The following is a 21,918-nucleotide window of genomic DNA, read 5'->3' as shown; positions in this document are numbered from 1 at the left end:
TTGGCTGCCTGGAAATGTCAGCACTTTATAGTGTCTGTGAGAATGAATGTGTATTCTATACTTACACAAAGAGCTCAGGTGGGCCTCCTCAGTCACTTGATATCCAGGCCAGTCTTAGCAGGCACACCTGCACTTTCAGACTGCACTCCCAGCAGCAGAATAGCCCCCTGAACACTCTTCGTCAAGCAGCCTCCTCAAGTTGAAGTCCAGACATAGAATATGAGTTCACTTCCCTCTCTCTCAGCTGAGGCACAGGTTTCATCGATAGGACCCACATTTGAGGTGTCAGTAGCACTGGTACTTTGATTTCAAGTAGATAATAAAATATAGAATATTAGAAAAGCAGTTTTCTGCAGAATCAGAAGTACTAAATACAGACTGGATGTGATACCTGAGGGCTGTCTGAATGAAAAGCTGTTTCCTTAAGGCCCAAAGTGATTGGGCCTTAAGGAAACAGAGAAAACCACTTGGTGTGATCTTTATTACTAAATGTTTAGTTAGAATAACTACTTTAAAAGCAGTGTTAATTGAGGCTACATGCCACTGGTGATGGTGCATTTACAAAGCTTGAAAACCTTCATGAATTTTTTGTTTTGAATCAAGTCATGTGATTTCAGCAAAACTTATATTGTTACAAATAAGCTACACATTACACAGATTGATGCTCATGTTTATGGAAATGATTATAGATTGCACTTTGTAAATTATACTTTAAAGATGACAGTTGAGGTTTTGTGGAACATGGCATATAATTCAACAAATTTTTTGGTCATCTCATTGCATTTACATGACTTTTTACTGATCGGTAAATCGTAAAGAACCGAGTCATTGATTCAAATGTGAGACAACGCTGTATGATTTTGATTCACTAAAAATAACCTATTCTAGTCTCGCAGTATTTTTTTATTCACTACAACTTTCTCATAAAAGTTGGGAATTAGACTGCACTGGTTGTGCAAGTTTTTGATTCATTAAAAATAATCAATTCATAAGAGTCATTTATTGATGACTCGTACTGTAGCCTATAGTCACTCAATATGTGTTTGATTAATTGAAAATAACCCGCTCAAGTAATTTGTTCATTAATCAGACTAAAATGGTTGTGTTGAATATTTGTTTTTGTACGCACCCCGCAAAGACAACTCAATTGAAGGTTCTTGTCATTTATTTCTGTGGTACACAGTTATGTTTTCAGTAATATTTATATATAATGGACACAGAATCAAGAAATTTCACTGTATTGGTGTCGACTTCTGAAACGTTGACATCATGACGGCCTTCTCACCACCTGTGATATAGTCCTATCTACCATTTACCCGGAGCACTTTGCTAGCAGCAGGCAAACACATCTGTCAGCCCTCGCTGGATTCCCATTGTCATTCTGTTCACCTCGCATCTGAAATAAAGAGAGCTGCAATCTGTAACCTTTATTGGGAGCGCTTGCACTCACTCTCGCTCAAGCCATTAACATTTACACAATTAGAGAACTGGAAGAGCAAATGCTGTTTGTGTCCCTTGTTTTTATTCAGTATAGAAATGGTATTCAAAATGTAATATTCTAAAAAAAAAAAATATATATTTGTTCGTTTTGTTCTTTTGATACATTATGGTAATTAAGAAGGGGCAATTATACAAGACTGAGAATGAGTGCCCATGAATGAGTGCCCAAACAGAGATAGACGTCAGGGATAATGTTACACTGCTGCTCATAAAAACATAAAAGTTTCCCCTTAAATTTTACCCACAAACAAACACACACACACACACACACACTCTCACACACACACACACACATATATTAGGACTGTCAATAATTAACATTTTTAATCAGATTAATCACACCCTTTTTTGTGATTAACCGTGACATATCACACACTTCATGAAATTAAGCATAGACCATTATATATATATATATATATATATATATATATATATATATATATATATATATATAGAAAATCGTTAGAATATAAAGTAAAGATCATGTTCCACCAAGATATTTTGTACATTTCCTACCGTAAATATTTTAAATACTTAATTTTTGATTAGTAATATGCATTGCTAAAAATTAATTTGAACAACTTTAAAGGTGATTTTCTCAGTATTTCGATTTTTTTGCACCCTCGGTTCCAGATTTTCAAACAGTTGTATCTCAGCCAAATATTGTCCAATCCTAATAAACCATACAGCGATGGAAATCAGAAGACCCGTGTTGCGAGCTTTTGTGTACATTTGCAAGGTGGCATGGCAACTGTTTTATTTGACAGTAACATGGTGGAGGTTTCATTTAAAACCATTTCTGAACGCTGCGTCTTCCATTTTAGATGCAAAGGCGTATTTTGTGTAAATGGCGTTATTGTGAGAGCAAGCCGTTTATCATTTGACTTCACAGGTCAGTGTCTTCATTAAAGTCAGCACTTCAGAGGTGATGAAAGAGTGGCACACAGCGTGCAGACACCGAGAGCATAATGAAATGTTGTCCTCATTAAATTACGCAAAGCCGAGGGACACAATTAACAAAAAAAGACTTTGTTTCCTTTAATTAGTGCCTTGTCTGTCCATATCATTTCAGATTTGCCGAATTTGCCCCATCTGCTCTGATTAATTATGCAGATGCGTGACGATTGCCGAAGAATCAAAGGAAATGTGGCTATTTAAAAGAAAAAATCCTGATGGTTTTAATGCTTCAGGGTGAATAATTTGTTGGCTTTTATGCTTGCTGCGTTCAGTTGGCCATTCTGCATCTTGTTGCTCGTCCGACATGACAGAGGTGCTGTTGAATGCAGTTGTGGTTGTTGATTGGTGCGCTACAGGGCTGCTGCCGGCTTCCTGCTGACATTCTGACATTAACTCTGACTGATCTGCGAGCCTTGTAGCCTGTCAGTATGCTTTATCCCACCCTCGCTCCTCAAAGCCTTCTACCCACCAGCCAAATGTTAGATGCCTCCCATAGGTGGAGCTGTGGGCGGGGCCACATAAGGAGCTCTATTATGATTGGTCCTTCCAGTGCCACATCCCACATGCATTGATGAAGAGTTTTGTTTTTTACTGATTATGATCAAAATGAGATTATTTGAATGAAAACGTACTGTTGATTCTGCAAAATATTAATAATTCTCTGTCAGTTTTTTTCAGAAGAAGAAAAAGTTCAGTATTTGTTCAGTATTTGTTTCGCTTCTGAACATTATTTTTGTTAATGTAGGGGGGAAATCTGATCTGACAAGGGTCAAAAGTTGTAAGAAGGGGCCAAATTGTTATGTGTCATATATATATATATATATATATATATATATATATATATATATATATATATATATATATATATATAGTACAGGAAACATTACTATTTGTTTCCAACTATATATATATATATATATATAGTTGGAAACATTACTATTTTTAATGTTTTTGAAAGAAGTTTCCTCTGCTCATCAAGCCTGCATTTATTTGATCAAAAATACAGAAAAAAATGTAATATTGTGAAATATTATTACAGCTTAAAATAATAGTTTTCTATTTGAATATACTTTAAAAAAATAATTTATTCCTGTGATGCAAAGCTGAATTTTCAGCATCATTACTCCAGCCTTCAGTGTCACATGTAACATCAGTCTATCACATGATCATTTAGAAATCATTCTCATATTCTGATTTATTATGAGTGTTGGAAACAGTTCTGCTGTCTCATATATTTGATGAATAAAAGGTTAAAAAGAACTGCATTTATTCAAAATAAAACAAAAATTCGAATAATATATTTTCTTTACTATCACTTTTTATCAATTTAAAACATCCTTGCTGAATAAAAGTATTGATTTTATTAAAAAAAAAGAAAGAAAAAAAAATACTGACCCCAAATTACTGACCAGTAGTGTATATTGTTATTACAAAATATTTATATTTTAAAAACATAGTTTTTTTTTTCATCAAAGTATCCTAAAAAAGTATCACATGTTCTGAAAAAAATATCAAGCAGCAGAACTGTTTCCAACTTTGATAATGAATCATCATATTAGAATGATTTCTAAAGGATCATGTGATAATGATCCTAAAAATTCAGCTTTGCATTACAGAAATAAATGATAATTTAAAGTATAATACATTTAAAAACAATTATTTTAAATTGAAATAATATATCACAATATTATATATTTTTTCTGTATTTTTTGATCAAATAAATGCAGGCTTGATGAGCAGAAGAATCTTCTTTCAAAAACATTAAAAATAGTAATGTTTCCAAACTTTTGGTCTGTACTGTGTATGTATATATATATATATATATATATATATATATATATATATATATACAGTATTATCTATAATAGTTCTCAGTCACCTTAATGCCCTGTTCTTCAGTGGGCTACAAATAATGACACACGGTTGATGATAACCTATCCAGAATTTTAGGCACACTGGGTGATAGCTAATGGTTGTGGTTCAAGCTGAGAGAACATAGTATAAAACATCTGGCCGTAACTGCTTAAACACTCCAGAGTGTGCCAGAAGGAATCATTCGGCCTCAAGTTTATTTCCCTTACTTCCTCAAATGTGTTTTAGCATGAGGAACATCTGTCTGGCACTTACTGTGTGGTTTCAAATGATCTCTTCTGCAGGTTTTGTCGGAAGAAGAGAAGGGCTCCACAGCAGGAAAAGAAGATGAGGAATGGGAGAAGGCCTTGTCTGTGGAGAGGTTTGGGGACATCATTACTGAGTCTGCCATCAATGGCGCAGACAAAATGGGCCGCAGCTACAATGAGAAAGACTTTGAGTGTAAGTACTGTCTGACAGATATCTCACAACAATAATATGGGCACTCAATTTTAAATAATTCCTTGGTGGATAATCGTCAAGTCATGCTGGTTTAGAAATGGTCAGGTTCAGTGGTCAGGTCAGGAAAATTCTGATTTATAATAATGGTGATGATAATAATGATAATAATAATATTAATTATTATTAATATTATTATTAAAACCTCTATTCTATTATTGCAATTCTTATTAATGATTTTGATATTAGTATTATTATTTTTTGTATAATTAATGATAAAATAATATAATTTAGGATTAAATATTAAATTATTATTAATAATAGTATTTATTAATTTCAACATTATTATTATTATTATTATTATTATTATTATTATTAGCAACAGTAATAATAATAATAATAATAATAAATATAGCTGCAAGCAGCAATTACGGGGCCAAGCACTCCAACGGCAAATGTAGGAGCTAAGCATGGCATGAAGCATCACACCAAATACATTAATGAGCAATAACAGTAATTTTGGAATTATTGTAATTGAAATGGCAAAAAAAAAATCATAATACCACCTCTAGTAGCATGATTACTTGGCTTATAAAGTTTGACCAATAGGTGGCACTGTTATGAAATCAATTTGGTGTACTCTGTTTGACTTTTCAATGACACACACAAAGTTTGGTGTTAATATGCCACAGCATTCCAGAGATGCAGCCTCAAGTGTCATTTTGTCATTGTGTTTCAACTTCGTCGCTTTGGTATGCGAAAACGGTTTTGTCTATCGACACAAAATCCATAACTTTGTGTCAACATAGTCTGAAGATCATCTGATTCGAATTTGGTGAAAATTGGACATACGGTTCATGAGGAGTTCGAAAAAGTAGGTTTTCCACATAAATCAAAATGGTGGACCGGAACTTCAGTAAACACTGGCATATTTGGTATCTATGTTATCGGCATAAGCCAGGGAATATTTTGAGCCCAGTTTCGTTGCAATAGGCTAATGGACTAAAAAGTTATTAGCATTTTAAAAAGTGTAATTACTCATGGTTAATGAATGGTTTATTACTCTTGACCAATAGGTGGCGCTGTTACCAAATTTATGTGGCATGGTCAGTGTGAGGTGGCGATGACACATACAAAGTTTGGTGCAAATATGTCAAAGTGTTGCAGAGATACAGCCTCAAATGCATTTTGGCACCCTTCCAGCAAATTCGTTGATGCGCTAAATGAGAACCGTTACGTATATCGACACAAAATCCATAACTTTTTGCCAGCATGGTCTGAAGATGATTCACGTCAAATTAGGTGAAAATTGGGCTAACGGTCTAGGAGGAGTTCGAAAAAGTAGGTTTTCAACATTAAGCAAAATGGCGGACAGGAAGTAAGGCCAATTTTCACATTATTGGTATCAATACTCTCGGCATGACCCACAGAATATAGCGAGACCATTTTAATTTTAATAGACTAATTTATTCAAAAGTTATTAGCGTTTATGTGATATTTCATTATAACTATTGGCCACAAGGTGGCGCTGCCACCAAACTTTTTGAGTACCTTCAGGGCATGGAGCCGAATATTTTTGTAATTATTTGTGAAACGATACGATGCTGCGTTCAAAAAATACAGCATTTTGAAACATAATTCAAAATGGCCGACGCCTAAAATGGCCGACACAGGAAAATTGGATATCATTCGACTCGACATGACTCACTGAATCTAAAGAGACCAGTTGTGTGATTTTTGGCCAAACCATTCAGTAGTTATAAGCCAAAATATGCATTTTTCATATCTCCTGACCACTAGGTGGCGCTGTGTCGAAACACAGCAGGTAGTCTCAGTTCATGCTTGTTATAACACACGCCAAGTTTGGTCTCAATATGACAAACCGTTGCCGGGATATAGCCTCACGTGCATGTTTGCGTGCTTTTCGTCAAATTTGTTTACGTGTCATTCGACAACAGTTGGACGAATCAACTTGAATTCCATAACTTTTTGCCAGCATGGTCTGAAGATGATCTGAGCCAATTTTCGTGGCAATCGGACTAACCGTCTAGGACGAGTTCGAAAAAGTAGGTTTTTCGAATAATTGAAAATAGCGAAAAAACTAAACCTTGCGATTTTTGAATTTTAGGGTTCATTCGACTTGGCCTGAGCCAAGGATTCAGAGGAAAAAAGAATTTCCATTTTCTGGCTTACGGTTCAAAAGTTATTAGCATACAAACATTGAAAGTTTGGACAAGTGGTGGCGCTAGAGAGTAGGAGTTAGAGGCTTCAAATTTGCTATAGTTAATGTTGGGACTGTCCTCTATCAGTGTGCCAAATTATACAACTTTCCCGCAAACGGTTCTATGGGCTGCCATAGACTTGCGGCGGAAGAAGAAGAAGAAGAAGAATAATAATAACGCCAACGAAAACAATAGGTGCCTACGCACCTTCGGTGCTTGGCCCCTAAATATAGCTGCAAGCAGCAATTACGGGGCCAAGCACTCCAACGGCAAATGTAGTAGCTAAGCATCGCATAAAGCATCACACCAAATACATTAATGAGCAATAACAGCAATTTTGGAATTATTGTATTTGAAATGGCAAAAAAAAAAAAAAAACACCAATACCACCTCTAGTAGCATGATTACTTGGTTTATCAAGCTTGACCAATAGGTGACACTGTTATAAAATCAATTTGGTGTACTCTGTGTGTCTTTTCAATGACACACACAAAGTTTGGTGTCAATATGCCAAAGCATTCCAGGGATACAGCCTCAAGTGTCATTTTCTCATTGTGCCTCAAATTCGTCGATGTGGTATGCGAAAACGGTTTTGTCTATCGACTCAAAATCCATAACTTTGAATCAGTATAGCCTGAAGATCATTTGATTCGAATTTGGTGAAAATCGGACTTACGGTTGATCAGGAGTTCGAAAAAGTATGTTTTCAACATAAATCAAAATGGCGGACCGGAAGTTCAGCTTACCGTGGTATATTTGGTATCTATGTTATCGGCATAAGCCAGGGAATATTTTGAGCCCAGTTTCCTTCAAATAGGCTAATGCATTAAAAAGTTATTAGCATTTTAAAAAGTGTAATTACTCATGGTTAATGAATGGTTTATTACTCTTGACCAATAGGTGGCGCTGTTACCAAATTTATGTGGCATGGTCAGTGTGAGGTGGCGATGACACATACAAAGTTTGGTGCAAATATGTCAAAGTGTTGCAGAGATACAGCCTCAAATGCATTTTGGCACCCTTCCAGCAAATTCGTTGATGCGCTAAATGAGAACCGTTACGTATATCGACACAAAATCCATAACTTTTTGCCAGCATGGTCTGAAGATGATGCACGTCAAATTTGGTGAAAATTGGGCTAACGGTCTAGGAGGAGTTCGAAAAAGTAGGTTTTTAACATTAAGCAAAATGGCGGACAGGAAGTAAGGCCAATTTTCACATTATTGGTATCAATACTCTCGGCATGACCCACAGAATATAGCGAGACCATTTTAATTTTAATAGACTAATTTATTCAAAAGTTATTAGCATTTATGTGATATTTCCTTATAACTATTGGCCACAAGGTGGCGCTGCCACCAAACTTTTTGAGTACCTTCAGGGCATGGAGCCGAATATTTTTGTAATTATTTGCGAAACGATACGATGCTGCGTTCAAAAAATACAGCATTTTAAATCATAATTCAAAATGGCCGACGCCTAAAATGGCCGACACAGGAAAATTGGATATCATTTGACTCGACATGACTCACTGAATCTAAAGAGACCAGTTGTGTGATTTTTGGCCAAACCATTCAGTAGTTATAAGCCAAAATATGCATTTTTCATATCTCCTGACCACTAGGTGGCGCTGTGTCGAAACACTGCAGGTAGTCTCAGTTCATGCTTGTTATAACACACGCCAAGTTTGGTCTCAATATGACAAACCGTTGCCGGGATATAGCCTCACGTGCATGTTTGCGTGCTTTTCGTCAAATTTGTTTACGTGTCATTCGACAACAGTTGGACGAATCAACTTGAATTCCATAACTTTTTGCCAGCATGGTCTGAAGATGATCTGAGCCAATTTTCGTGGCAATCGGACTAACCGTCTAGGACGAGTTCGAAAAAGTAGGTTTTTCGAATAATTGAAAATAGCGAAAAAACTAAACCTTGCGATTTTTGAATTTTGGGGTTCATTCGACTTGGCATGAGCCAAGGATTCAGAGGAAAAAAGAATTTCCATTTTCTGGCTTACGGTTCAAAAGTTATTAGCATACAAACATTGAAAGTTTGGACAAGTGGTGGCGCTAGAGAGTAGGAGATAGAGACTTCAAATTTGCTATAGTTAATGTTGGGACTGTCCTCTATCAGTGTGCCAAATTATACAACTTTCCCGCAATCGGTTCTATGGGCTGCCATAGACTTGCGGCGGAAGAAGAAGAAGAAGAAGAAGAAGAAGAATAATAATAACGCCAACGAAAACAATAGGTGCCTACGCACCTTCGGTGCTTGGCCCCTAATAACAATAATTGTAGTATTATAAATTTGTATTTATACTGATTTTTGTAATTTATTATTTTCATTTACATTAACATTATTATAAATAATGGCAATAATGTAAATTAGTCATGTAAAATAATAGATTATTAGTAATATACATATATTATTTAGTATTAATATTAACAATTAATGGTAGTAGTAGCTGCAGTAGTAGTGGTAATAATAGTAATAACAATAGTAATAATAATAATAAAAATAAAAAAATCTTCATTTCATGTTGGTTTGTGATTTCAAAGATATAAATAAAAGACAGAAAATAAAAAAAGCTTTTGTTAATTGAAATGAAAATGAAATATAAAGATGAGATAAAAAACCTAAATGCAAAAATGAATAAAATGCTTAAAAATAATAAAGGCTTAAAACACTTAAAAAATAAAAGTGACACAAGCACAACAAAACCAGTAAAACTTAAACTACAATTAAAATTTAAATATAAAAGTAAATGGTAACTCAAAATACAAATAGATGCTGTAATAGTATATAATAATACTAAAATAACTCTGTAGCACCAATATTTCTAGTATTTTTCTGATTATTTTTAGCCCATGTTTTGAAACATTAGTATTCATATTTTAAATGCAATTGATGCATTTCTGACGTCCTTCAAATGCAATTTTAGTGATCCGGTCACACAACGCTTTGGATCTGCTCTGCCATAACAACAAAATCAGTTTCTGCACCAATGCTGAAACTGAGGGAAAATGGCTTCAAAATATTTTGATTGAATTTTGATTGATCTGATATCTATTTTCACGCTCCATTTTCTTTGAATCTAAGCATAGTTGAACAAAACCCATCTGTCACATGACAGATCGCACACTCCAAGAGAACCAATCAGTTTTGACAAAAATCAGTGTTTAGAGCTGCATTTAGTGCTAACCTGACTGAATTCCCAGAGACAAATGTTAGTAAGAGGTGTAAATGAGGTCAAAGATACGGCCATTCAATGCATACTTTATTAAAAGTTGTTTTCAAAATGTCTGGTTGAAAGACTCCATGTCCAGAAATGTAATTCTGTGGAAGGAGCCTCAGAAGTACAGACAAGATTTCGGTAACACTTTAGAATAAGGTTCCATTAGTTAATGTTAGTTAATGTATTAATTAACATGAACAAACAATGAATAATACATTTATTACTGTGTTTATTCATCTTTGTTAATGTTAGTTAATGAAAATACAGTTATTCATTGTTAGTAAATGGTAATTCACAGTGCATTAACTAATGTTAACAAGCACAACTTTTTTTTAAAATAATGCATTAGTAAATGTTGACATTAACATGAACTAAGACTTATAAATGCTGTAGAAGGATTGTTCTTGCTTAGTTCATGTTAACGAAAGTAGTTAACTAACATTAACTAATGGAACCTTATTCTAAAGTGTTACCAAGACTTTTAATGGCTCTCTCACATTCCCTGGCCTCCTGTGGGGCTGTGTCTGTGCCAGTCGCTTTACGAACCTGGATAGATCAAGGCCCACATTTCCATCCACATGCGGCGACAGTAGTGGGAGGTGTAAGGAGGTGTAAGAGGCAACCTGAACACAGAGCTGCTGCAGGAAAAATCACACGTTAACATCTCTGTGTGGCTAAAACTACTCATACAGTCAGCATGAAGTTCACACGCTTCACAATCTTATTGTGCACAATTCTTCAGTGTTATTCCAAAAACACCTCTGATGTGACTTTCCATTTCGGTTGATAACACAAATCCGTCATATTTTTCAACCCCTTCTCTTCAACCATCTGCTTGCAGTTTTATATGTAAATGTCCCATTTCAAATAAGTTCTTATTTATTTTTTTTTCAATTAAATACATTTTATTATTATTATTATATTTTTTTTTTCGTTAGTCAAAGGATCTTGAAAGAAGTCTCTTTTGTTTACCAAGTCTGCATCTATTTGATTAGCAAAAAGGTAATATTACGAACTATTATTACAGTTAAAACTGTTTTCTGTTTTAATATATTTCAAAATATCATCTATTCATGTGATGAATTCTTAATATTTTTATGCAATATATATATATATATATATATATATATATATATATATATATATATATATATATATATAACGCGCTATATATATTAGGGCTGTCAAAAATAGCACGTTAACGACGTTAATTAGTTGTTTGTTGTCAATTACGTCAAATTTTTTAACGCGTTTCACGCATGCGCAGTGTGACAAATTATTCAGGTCAGGAAAGTCTCGTCGATCTCTGAATTCTCAAGATAGTAAAAAACAGCGGCGAGCGCTGCGACAAAAACACAGAAGAAGCTTACGGTTTTACCCCAGTTACTCTTAAATACATTCATACCAAGCTCGATAAACAGAGACGACTTTGGTGATACGCTGGAGCTTCTTCCTGTTATAGCGTCCTGTGTTTCACACTTCGCATGTGCAGAACGCATACATGCAATGCAGCGAAAATTACAGCTGTTTGAAAAAGCATATGCATTTTTACTTGGTTTTACTGGCACTTGAAGCCTTAAGAACGTGAAAATATCGATCCTAAAGAATTGTGGCAGAGCAAATGAACACCTCCCAAAAACAAGAGTTCCCAGAGTGCAGAGGGCACATGTTTGTGTTTCTGAGTTCATTCTTTCGAGTTTCTCTATGCATAATTTCATAGATATGTGGCTATATTTAAACACTGGTTCACCTAAAACTCTTACACTGTCTGTAGTTAAATGGCATGGTTTGATATAGTGCTCAGGTAAATTTGATCTAAGTAAATGTTAAACTTTTGAAATTCAGAAAAAAAGAACCACATATTGATGAATCAATACATGAAAATTATGTATCTGTGTCCTGTTATTTATCGTTTGGTATGCATTTCAGAAAAAAAAAAATGGTTAGGATTTAGGTGTAATTGCAAATAGTGATTAATCCTGATTAATCCACTGAAAATTCTGATTAATTTGATTAAAGATTTTAATCATTTGACAGCCCTAATATATATATATATATATATGGGTCAAACAACAAGACACAAAGACCATACATGTTACAACTATGGCATGTTTATTATCTGTGACCTTTTAAAAGACTTTATCATTGCTAATTACACAGCTCTCTGCTATACCTGTTTCTTATTGATGATCTGATCAGTGGTTGCCATTCTCGGGTCAAATATGTTTGTATAGTGGTGATGAACTGTGTAATTGATGTTGTCCCAGCTAACCCATTTCCTACATAGCTGTTCTAGATTCTTGTACGAGTCCACAGTCATCCTTTACTTAAGGCCGTTCAAACCAAGAATGATAACAATATTATTGTCTACACCACTGGAGAGTAGGGGTTGCAGCGACTAATCGATAGGTCGACTAGTCGACTACAATGGTCAAGCTTCCATTGAATGTAATCTTTACTTTGCTACTTTATCTCTTTCTGATTTAAAACGAGCAGAAATCTGTGAGAAATATAACGACCCAAAGACAGAAGAACTGATAAAAATGAGCTGTTATAGGAGCAATAACCATGTATGCAGCACTATGTCATATGCCATAGCTGTGCACTGGTGTTTTTTACAGCTCCAGACTTTTTCATTAATAACGATCATTAGCAACTAGTTGACTTCAACTCAACTTTCATCACAAAAAAGTCGACTTTAAAAAATCACTTGTCGTTCAACCCCTACTGGAGAGTAACATTCTATATATAAACATGTGCATAGTTTTGTCTGTTGCTTTAAATGCTCAAGTTCTTTACATTCAAATGGATTCTGATTGGCTTCCAATTGTTCAGCTGGAAAAAAAAAAGTGATTTCGAGAATATCATTCATCTGTGGCGTAATCTTTAAAGTTGTAAAATATATTTCACTATTCTCACAGAATTAGAATGATTAGTAAAATTTTATGGTTATGGTTTAAGTGAACAGGCTTTTAATCTCTCTCTCTCTCTCTCTCTATGCATAGATCACCGGCATACGTTCCACCACACCCACCACCCCCTGTCCACCCACCTCCCCCCGCAGCGTTTCCGCAAGAGGGTGCTCAGTATGGACCGCAGGAGAAAGAAAAAGAGGAAGAAAAAGAAGACGTCCATGCCTCCGTCAGATGTCACACCCACTATTCATGAGGTGGACGAGGAGGAGGCGGAGTCTGAGACAGAGGGACAGTGCCAAGCAGCCACACCTACTGAGCCATCTGAAGAGCTGCCACAGGTAACGTGAGGTTTCCTAAGTTAACATACTACAAATTTTGCAAAATGCATTATGTATGTGACTTTATAATACTGAGATGAGCTGATATTGACAAATGTGTGACCTAATACTCGGTATATTGTGTGCTAAAATGCAGTGCACTTGACTAAACCTTCCATTCCAAGTGTGAAAAATGCAGTGGAAAAATGTTGAATGCAATTTTTTTTTTTGCAGTTGGACTATCAAAAGTTAACAAATTAGTTTTCAATCTGTCGATCATTTGATTTTTTTTAAACCCAAAAAATACAATAAAAATGATAAAAAAAAAGAAAAGAAAAAATATCTTTAAAATAATAATTGTAATTAACATGTAAATTCATTTAAATGTTTTATTTACAAAATAGTTGTCCTCCAAACAAAATGTGGTTTGGAGGCAATGGAACCAAATTTAGTGAATTTATCTACAGTATGTAGGCTTTGTGCAATTGAACATTATATGCCAAAAATGAGTTTAAACTGATTGCTTGCCCTTTAAAAGTAGCTGGTAAAATCACTAAATTAAAAATGAAAATAATAAAATAAAAAGACAGGCTAGATCACTCATCACACATTACTCATCTGAACATATTACATTGCAATAGTCCCTTAACTCTAACATTCTAACAACAAATATTTTATATGTATATTTAGAATGATTGATTGTGCACCCATTCTATTGCACTTTGTACAATAAAATAACCATATTTACAGGATGTCAAATTAAGCATGCAATTTCTAACAACCATAATAATAATAATAATAATAATAATATGTTTAATCTATATAGCACCTTTCCTAAGCTCAAGGATGCTGTACAACAGTAGTAACCCAATAGACAGTCGATTTACATAATCATAAACTGTCATTTCAAAAGCACTTAATTAAATTAAAGCTGCAGTAGGTAACTTTTGTAAAAATATATATTTTACATATTTGTTAAAGCTGTCATTATGTCCTGACAGTAGAATATGAGACAGATAATCTGTGAAAAAATCAAGCTCCTCTGGCTCCTCCCAGTGCTCCTATTGCCATTTGCAGAAACTCCATCGCTCCCGGTAAGAAACAACCAATCAGAGCTGCGGTCATTAACTTTGTTTGTGTTCAAAATGTAGAAAAATTTATATAATAAACGAGTACACCATGAATCCATTTTCCAAACCGTGTTTTTAGCTTGTCCTGAATCACTAGGGTGCACCTATAATAAGTGTTTATATTCGGACTATTTTAGATTGCTTCGGGGGTACCGGGGCGGAGTAACCCAGTACCTTTGTGATTCTTCGTAGACATAAACAGAGAGAAGTAGTTCCAGCTACGATGTTCCTCCGCAAGACGCAAGCAGTTCTGTTTATTAACCGCTAGAGCGTCAAAAGTTACCGACTGCAGCTTTAAGTGGAGAGTAGATATTTGCCCAGTCCGGGGATAGACATGATTGCAGTTGCATATCAAGGTACAATTATGTATTGGAAACAGAGATACATGACATAGTATAAGTAACAACAGAAAAAGGACAGTGTCAATAATTTACCAAAACAAAGAATAGTAAATGCAACAAAAATACACACCGTAATGAGATCATGTGACAACAGTGTAGAGTAGAGTTGCTTGAAATATTTGTCATTGCATTCCGTTTCGTGTGCATAGAAGTATACGCTCTATACAGTACAGTTTCTTTCTGCACCACTCTCTGTCGGGATAACTGTGTGAGCGATGGGATGGGATAATGGAGAGATGCTGACAGGTGTTGTGATCTCACAGCTCAGTTTGGGGAGTGAGGAGGATCTGGCGGCTGATCTCCCTCTCACCAGCTTCCATATGGAGAGCGAGAGACCCACGAGCAGTGAGGAGACGCCACCCAGCCACGCTGGAATGGAGGAGCAGGAGGAAACACCAGGACGCCCGGATGGAGGAGAGGAGGAAGAGGTTTCTAACAGGTATGTGGCTAATAAGTGAGGATGGGTCTATACCTTAAAGACCTGAAAACACGTTTACGGGTTGCTTGAAGAAGATACTTTAACATTTTATTTTAAGAACCAATTCTCACTATTAACTAGCATGCCTATTACTAGCCTTTATTTATAAAGCACATATTAATGCCTTATTCTGCATGACCATATTTAGAGCCCTTAATCCTACCCAGAATCTGAACAGCTACCTTACTAACTACTAATAAACACCAAATTAAGTGTTTATTGTAACAAAAACTCATAGTTCATAGATAGTTAATAGAGAGAATTGGACCTTAATAAAAAGTATGACCAAGGAAACATTACAATTGCATAATTTACTCAGTCACATCATTCCAAATGAAGATATTTTGTGATAGAAGTTATTGTTTTGATATTGATATTGTAAAATATTTTGCTTGTGATCATAATTTAGAATAAATAAATCAAACAAGTAGTGGAAGTAAGCTAAAATTTGGTTGATTAGACACAGAATGGTCCTTTATTAAGTAAATGTTAGATACTGCAGTACATAAAAAATATTATTGTAAGAAACATCTTGCTCTTTGGTTTTCAAGTGGTTCATCTGAATGGTCAATTCACAGCAGTCACCTTTAGATGTGCTTTCAATGGCAAGTACATGCAACCTTTTTAATACAATGTGATACTGTGAAAACCAAAGGAGTGAACTTGAAAAGTTGTATTTTATTGCCCTCTGCTGGCTAACTGGCTTCTTGCAGCGCATATAAATATATTATTTAACTTACAATATTATTTATTTTATTTAATTTTAATTTTATTTATTTATTTATTTTATTTAATTTTTTTTGCAGGGCTGTAACTTTGAATTATGAGGCACTTGAATGTATTGTCTGTCTTTTTTTTTTTTTTATCAAATTTCTTATGGTGTATAATTTCTATTAACTACATGAGCTGAATAACAAGGGTTTTTTGTCCAGGGCCTGCAGATGAAATTTAACTCTGTAGCTCATTCTCAGGCTAAATCATTTAATAAGGTGCTCTTTTTAAACTTTGTCACCACCACTTTTGTGTGTGTTTTTATTTTTCATCAGCATTTTGCTTAATATAGCCACTTAGAACCATGTCCATCTTTCACTTTGTTAGCAATGCAACTCTGTTAATGCCGTCATACTAATAACAATGAACACAAAATGGGTTAAAAAACATTGTTTTTAAAGCAATACTCAGTTGTAGGTCTCTTTTCACAGGTTTAGCCCATCTCCAGAACCTGCCAGTATGACAACACGAGGCTGGTTTCGCAGGAAGCCCGTCCACCGGCTGGCTGGAGCCCAACGGACCAGCTATGACCTACGAGAACGCATCTGTATAGGCAGCATGACAGCCATAGAAACCGCGGTGTACCAGAAAGTACCTACAGACGAGGCGGAGGCTCAGATGCTAGCCAGCGCTGACCTGGATGACATGAAAAGTAAGCAAAGTCAATTCTGAAAGAGACTTGAAAATAACAGGACGCTAATATTCACTGATATCTGAGACTTGAGACAAAACATCTCCTCTGTTTAACCTACTATTGTTTTTGACATTTTTCCAGTTATCAGATATGATCACTGTAATATTCCAATGCACAATTTCATATTCTTTCATATTTTATTTGATCAAAGTTAAATGATTACAGACTATATCCAAAGTTGTCGTTTACTTACATTATCTTTATTTGCAGGATTCTAATCATTTTTTTAATCATAAATCAAAATAGCTTGTTCTTTTTATCCTGACTTTTTATTTTTTACAGTAAAAATATCAAAAAATTCCTAAAATGTATTACAATTACAAACAAATTAAATAAAGTAACATATAATAGAGCTAACCATTTTTTGAAAAGAGGTTTTAACATCTTTTCTAAACATACACCGTCATTAAAATCCTTTTTTATTTTTTTTGCAGTGTGGTGAGCATAAACCTTTCACAGATGATTAGTTTAAGCAAGGAAGCTTTGTTTCAGGGTCTTGACCTTTTTTATATTTATTTATTTATTATAATCATGAATCTTCTTTAGGACAGGACTTATTTAAGAAAGCACATTTTTATGTTCTTATTAAAATTTGTATCTATAATTTCCCCCCCTGCATTCTGGTAAACCTTCAGTCCTGCTCTTTAGTATTTTGTCCCTTGTCTCAAAAATCAGTGGACTTACTGATTTGAGTTTTCATTGTGTATAGCCATGATTAAAACAAGGATTAAAGCAGACAACGTGCATGTTATCGTGGCCATTGGATCTTCATTGAAATCAGTGCTGTAACTCAAACTAAATTAGACAAGCGTGTTTGATTTCATGTGTCATTGGAGCCACACCAAAGAACAAGTCTCAGGCCGAAGGTTTAACTTGATCTTTACAAGCACAAAGCACGTGGCCCCTCCGTATGCTCATTAAGCTTCAGAGGGGAGGAGTGATGACAGGGAGTGTTTGTTTAGTGGACTTAGAAGTCTGCATTGGCAAGCTCTGTAGTACGTTTGGGGGCGCTGGGGTATTCATGTCCATATTTATAAATGTGTTTTGGTGAAAAGCAGAACAACAGGATCATTGGCTGGCCGTGGTCAGCACTCGGCCTGTCCTCTCCTCCCTTTTCGGCAGTTCAAGATGTTCAGATGTGGTCAGGATCACTGGGTCTGTGCCGTACACCAGAGTGTTTCTCGTTGTTTTTACATTAATGATAAGCTCAACTGATTACATGTTATGACAGCCCAAGAATACCACCACTTCATTAAAAACCTTAGCAGGAGACTAATTGGCACTTTCTGTGAATAGAGTATACTCTGGTGTCCCATTATTTTGTTTTTAAGTATTATAAATACAAATCTCATGTTTTTTTGGTTGGGAGAAATGTTATTTGAGATCAGGAAGGTAATATCAAATGTCTGTCCATAGAAGTGGAAAACTTTTCATCCCGGTTACCAAAGCTTTAAAAATACTGTTCATGACTTTAGAACGAATCAGGGTTATTATAGATCAGCGGTGTCCCAACCTGTTCCTGCAGGGCCACTGATCTGTAGAGGTAGCTCCAATGCTAATTAAATACATCTGAATGAGCTAATTAAGGTCTTCAAGATTTACTAGAAACTTCCTGGGAACAAGTGTTGGAACCGCATGGAGCTAAACGCTGCAGGACGTTGGCCCTGCAGGAACAGGATTGGACACCCTTGTTATAGATCACTATAATTGCAACATATCAGTACGTCTACCCTGGGTTGTTTCACCAAGTGTTCAGTGTAAATGCAGATATTGGAAATGGGTATATGTAATCTGCTCATTAGAAGAAAAAAAAAAATTGGAAATGGTCCACAAAAATCATAATTGGGCATCAAGAACTTCAGCCTAAAACTAAAACCACATTTGTGATTTCATTTAGCTATGATAAAAACTGTATAGACATAAAAAAAAAACTAAAAATGAAAACTAAAACGTGAAAATGTGTTAAAAATTTGATGTATTTTTTTTACGTTTAATGAATATTTTTTTATTATTAAATCTGAGATTTATACTGTATGTAGACATATTGAGATACACATGGTTGCAGCAATAAATAACTGGAAACGAAATAGAAAATAAAACAGCTCATATAATATTTACGTTGACCTAAAGAATTGGGCAATAGATTATTTTATAAAGGTTAGGCATTTCATGTCACTGACCTTTGCTAAAAGACAAATTAAATTTTTTTTTATTAATCTTTTAAAATATAAGATTAAGACACCCTATTTATGGAAAGGCAGATTCTTGAAGATGTACTGCACATGACTATGATTTCCTAGAAGCAGGGTTGTGATTTGTCAAGCCATGGGAATGTCTTTGAGCCAGATGATCCTCACAAGTTTAGTGAATTGGTCTTTTTTTACTATTAGGCACCTTGTAGAACATTCAAAATCATAATATTTTCTTATATGTTTGCTTTATTTATTTTAGCATTATGAATGAAATGTTCTTTTGATTGATCTTTAATGTTACTATAGTATAATGTTATGTATACTATACAGTGTAAGTATAGTTATGTTACTAGTTAAATTATTCAGTACTTCATTATATAATCATTGTTAAATTATTTAATCTTAATAAAACTAACTTGCCCGCATCAGGTTGGATTTTGAAGGCAGCATAGATATATCCATGTGGCGCACCGATACAGGCTCATTTCATGAATGATCCCACTGTTTACTCTATGTGATGTACAGTGCAGCTAACATGGCTAAATAGTCCATACTCTGGCCTGAATGAAGGCTGGCAGAGTCCAGCAGAGTGCTTTTATATGAGGGCTGCAGCAGCTCCGTGGATGAGATCCCCCTGGTTATAATTAACCTCACTGTTGCAATTGATTATTCTTCCCAAAGACCCGCCTGCAGCTCTTCCTGCTTTTAGAAAAGAGAAAGCATTGACTGCTGTATCACAGAAAATTACAAATGAGGCTGCCACAGTGGAACAGGCCATTGAATTTAAGCCCTTAATTACACAAGCTTGCTACAAACCTCTCTTATCTCATCAAGCCAGTGATTTCATAAAGTATATGTGACACCTTTACAGGGGATTTAGGTGAAATATCAGAATACTCACTTGTGTAATCCACAGGATTCAGTTTCTAATTAATTTTTTGAACACGACCCCCACCCCCCTTTCAGAATGAGTTTGTTCATTAATTGTTGCGTAACAACAAAGGGCTATTTTTCATATCTCTTTTGTTTTCCGCAGACAGTAATGTGATTACAGTGCAATCACAGGGGTAATTTACGTATGATATTTTTTTTTTATGTTTATGGAACATGTGTTCAATAAATGCATCATATTTTTAAAATGTATGAGTTTACTAATTTTTGGAGTTAGGTCTCAAAACCATAATAGTTTCTCCTATTTATATTTTGGATGTATAAGTTTGTTCATTGTTGAAAAACCACAAATGAGGTCTCTTTCAGTCTCAGTTGTTTGTCTAGGCAAGAATTTGATTGCAATTACAGTGAATAAAACAAAATGATGTATTTTGGAAATATGGTCAGTGTTACTTATAAGTTTAAACAGAGAGCAAATGGAGATTTTATTTATTTATTTTTTCCCGAGTTAGAGATTTTCACATGAGCTCAACACTTCTTATTAAATTCTCCCAAAATCAAACTATCTGAGCTTTTTTTTTTTTTTTTTCATCTTACACTTTAGTTAATTTTTGCCTCTTCTAATGAATTTTAGGAGAAACATCTAAGTCAAAGTTAATTTCTAAATGAAACATAATTGAGGTCTCCCTTATATCTCTATAAAAGAGCAACCTCTGAGCAATGCAATGTTTTTCAGATATGCATAGTATGTAATAATCTTGTAAATGTCCGGATATAGGCTATTGGATGCATCTGGACTGCAACTGGCTCATCACCGGGCAGGTAACCGCTTGAAAATGAGACTGGGCCGAGTTCTAGAAACAGCTGTGGTTTCCATGGAGATTGGTCATGTGGAGACAGCGCTGTGTAATGTGTGGCATCATGTTGTGCACTTCTTCGGCACTGCTGTTGTTTCGGATGGAGGTATTCACCTGTGCTGTTCTGATAGGGTGGTGTAACCAGCTTCGGACCTGGTGAGGGAAAAACCATCCGAGGATGGCATCTCTGTCGGGCATGCAGCTGCCGGATCAATCGACAACGTCATGGAAATCACAGAGACAGCCAACGGATTAGTGCGAGTCTTCAAAAGTAGTTCAGTTGTGTCAACATTTCCTCTGCTTGCGTACAGGCGGACACGTCTCACAGACCTACTGCTTATCTGTTTGGGAAGCCTGAGGCCAGACACCATTTTCTCATCAGGCGGCCAGGTGGATTTTACAAACTCTCTACGGATTAAGGGAGCTCTTCTTCTTTTCCATCCCATTCTTGGACAAATTGAATTGCAAACCAGATGAATCCCTTGATTCATGGTCATTCCATACTTGTAGAAATTCTTGCTTCCAGGATCCACTTCTGAATCCCACTCTGAAGATCGGACTGGGATGTAGTAAAAACTAATTTTGCATCAGTTTTTTGAGCTCTACATTATTGACGGGGAAAAGTACAAAATAGCTGCGCGGAAGAGGGTTGCATCCTGGATGATCCGGAGGTACAAGGTGTGGAGATGACAGATGTGGGGAAGGAGGAGGACACGAGCGGCGGCTCTGATGCAGAGACTGGAAAGGGGTGTTATGGGGATCAGGAAAACCCTCTGGGGAGCTTCGCAGTGGACAGCTTTGAGGACTTTGAGGAGTTTGTGCTGGATTTCGATGATTATGACCTTCTGGAGTCCATCCACTCACAGCTGGGCTCCCAAGTCGAACCGATCCGTAAGTGTGAATGTAGTTAAAAAAATTGGCAGTGTGATGAGGGGTAATATTTTCCACCTTAGTTTTTGCAAATGTCATAGTGACCTCCACTTTGCTTCACACTTCATTTTTCGACAGACTTTTGCCATTGTCTGTCTTTGACAATAGTTTAGGTTTA

At 35.5% G+C, this 21,918-nt stretch overlaps 1 protein-coding gene across 5 annotated transcripts in view; it reads left to right on the top strand.

Annotated features, from left to right (window-relative positions):
• The window catches only part of LOC113052972 (anion exchange protein 3-like), a 69,299-nt gene that overhangs the window by 22,576 nt on the left and 24,805 nt on the right, over positions 1 to 21,918 (top strand). For 4 of the 5 annotated variants that reach the window (XM_026217528.1, XM_026217525.1, XM_026217527.1 and 1 more), the window contains exons 3-6: positions 4,614 to 4,770; positions 13,230 to 13,477; positions 15,251 to 15,426; positions 16,668 to 16,888. In XM_026217528.1, the coding sequence (XP_026073313.1) occupies positions 4,614 to 4,770; positions 13,230 to 13,477; positions 15,251 to 15,426; positions 16,668 to 16,888 (802 nt within the window). Of the gene's footprint in view, positions 1 to 4,613; positions 4,771 to 13,229; positions 13,478 to 15,250; positions 15,427 to 16,667; positions 16,889 to 20,853; positions 21,762 to 21,918 lie in introns of those variants that run through there. The other variant, XM_026217529.1, reaches the window with a different exon arrangement.

This window comes from Carassius auratus, chromosome 34, assembly GCF_003368295.1.
Source record: "Carassius auratus strain Wakin chromosome 34, ASM336829v1, whole genome shotgun sequence".
NCBI lineage: Eukaryota > Metazoa > Chordata > Actinopteri > Cypriniformes > Cyprinidae > Carassius > Carassius auratus.
The sequence above is the reverse complement of the archived record's forward strand: the minus strand, read 5'-3'. Positions and strand labels throughout refer to the sequence as shown.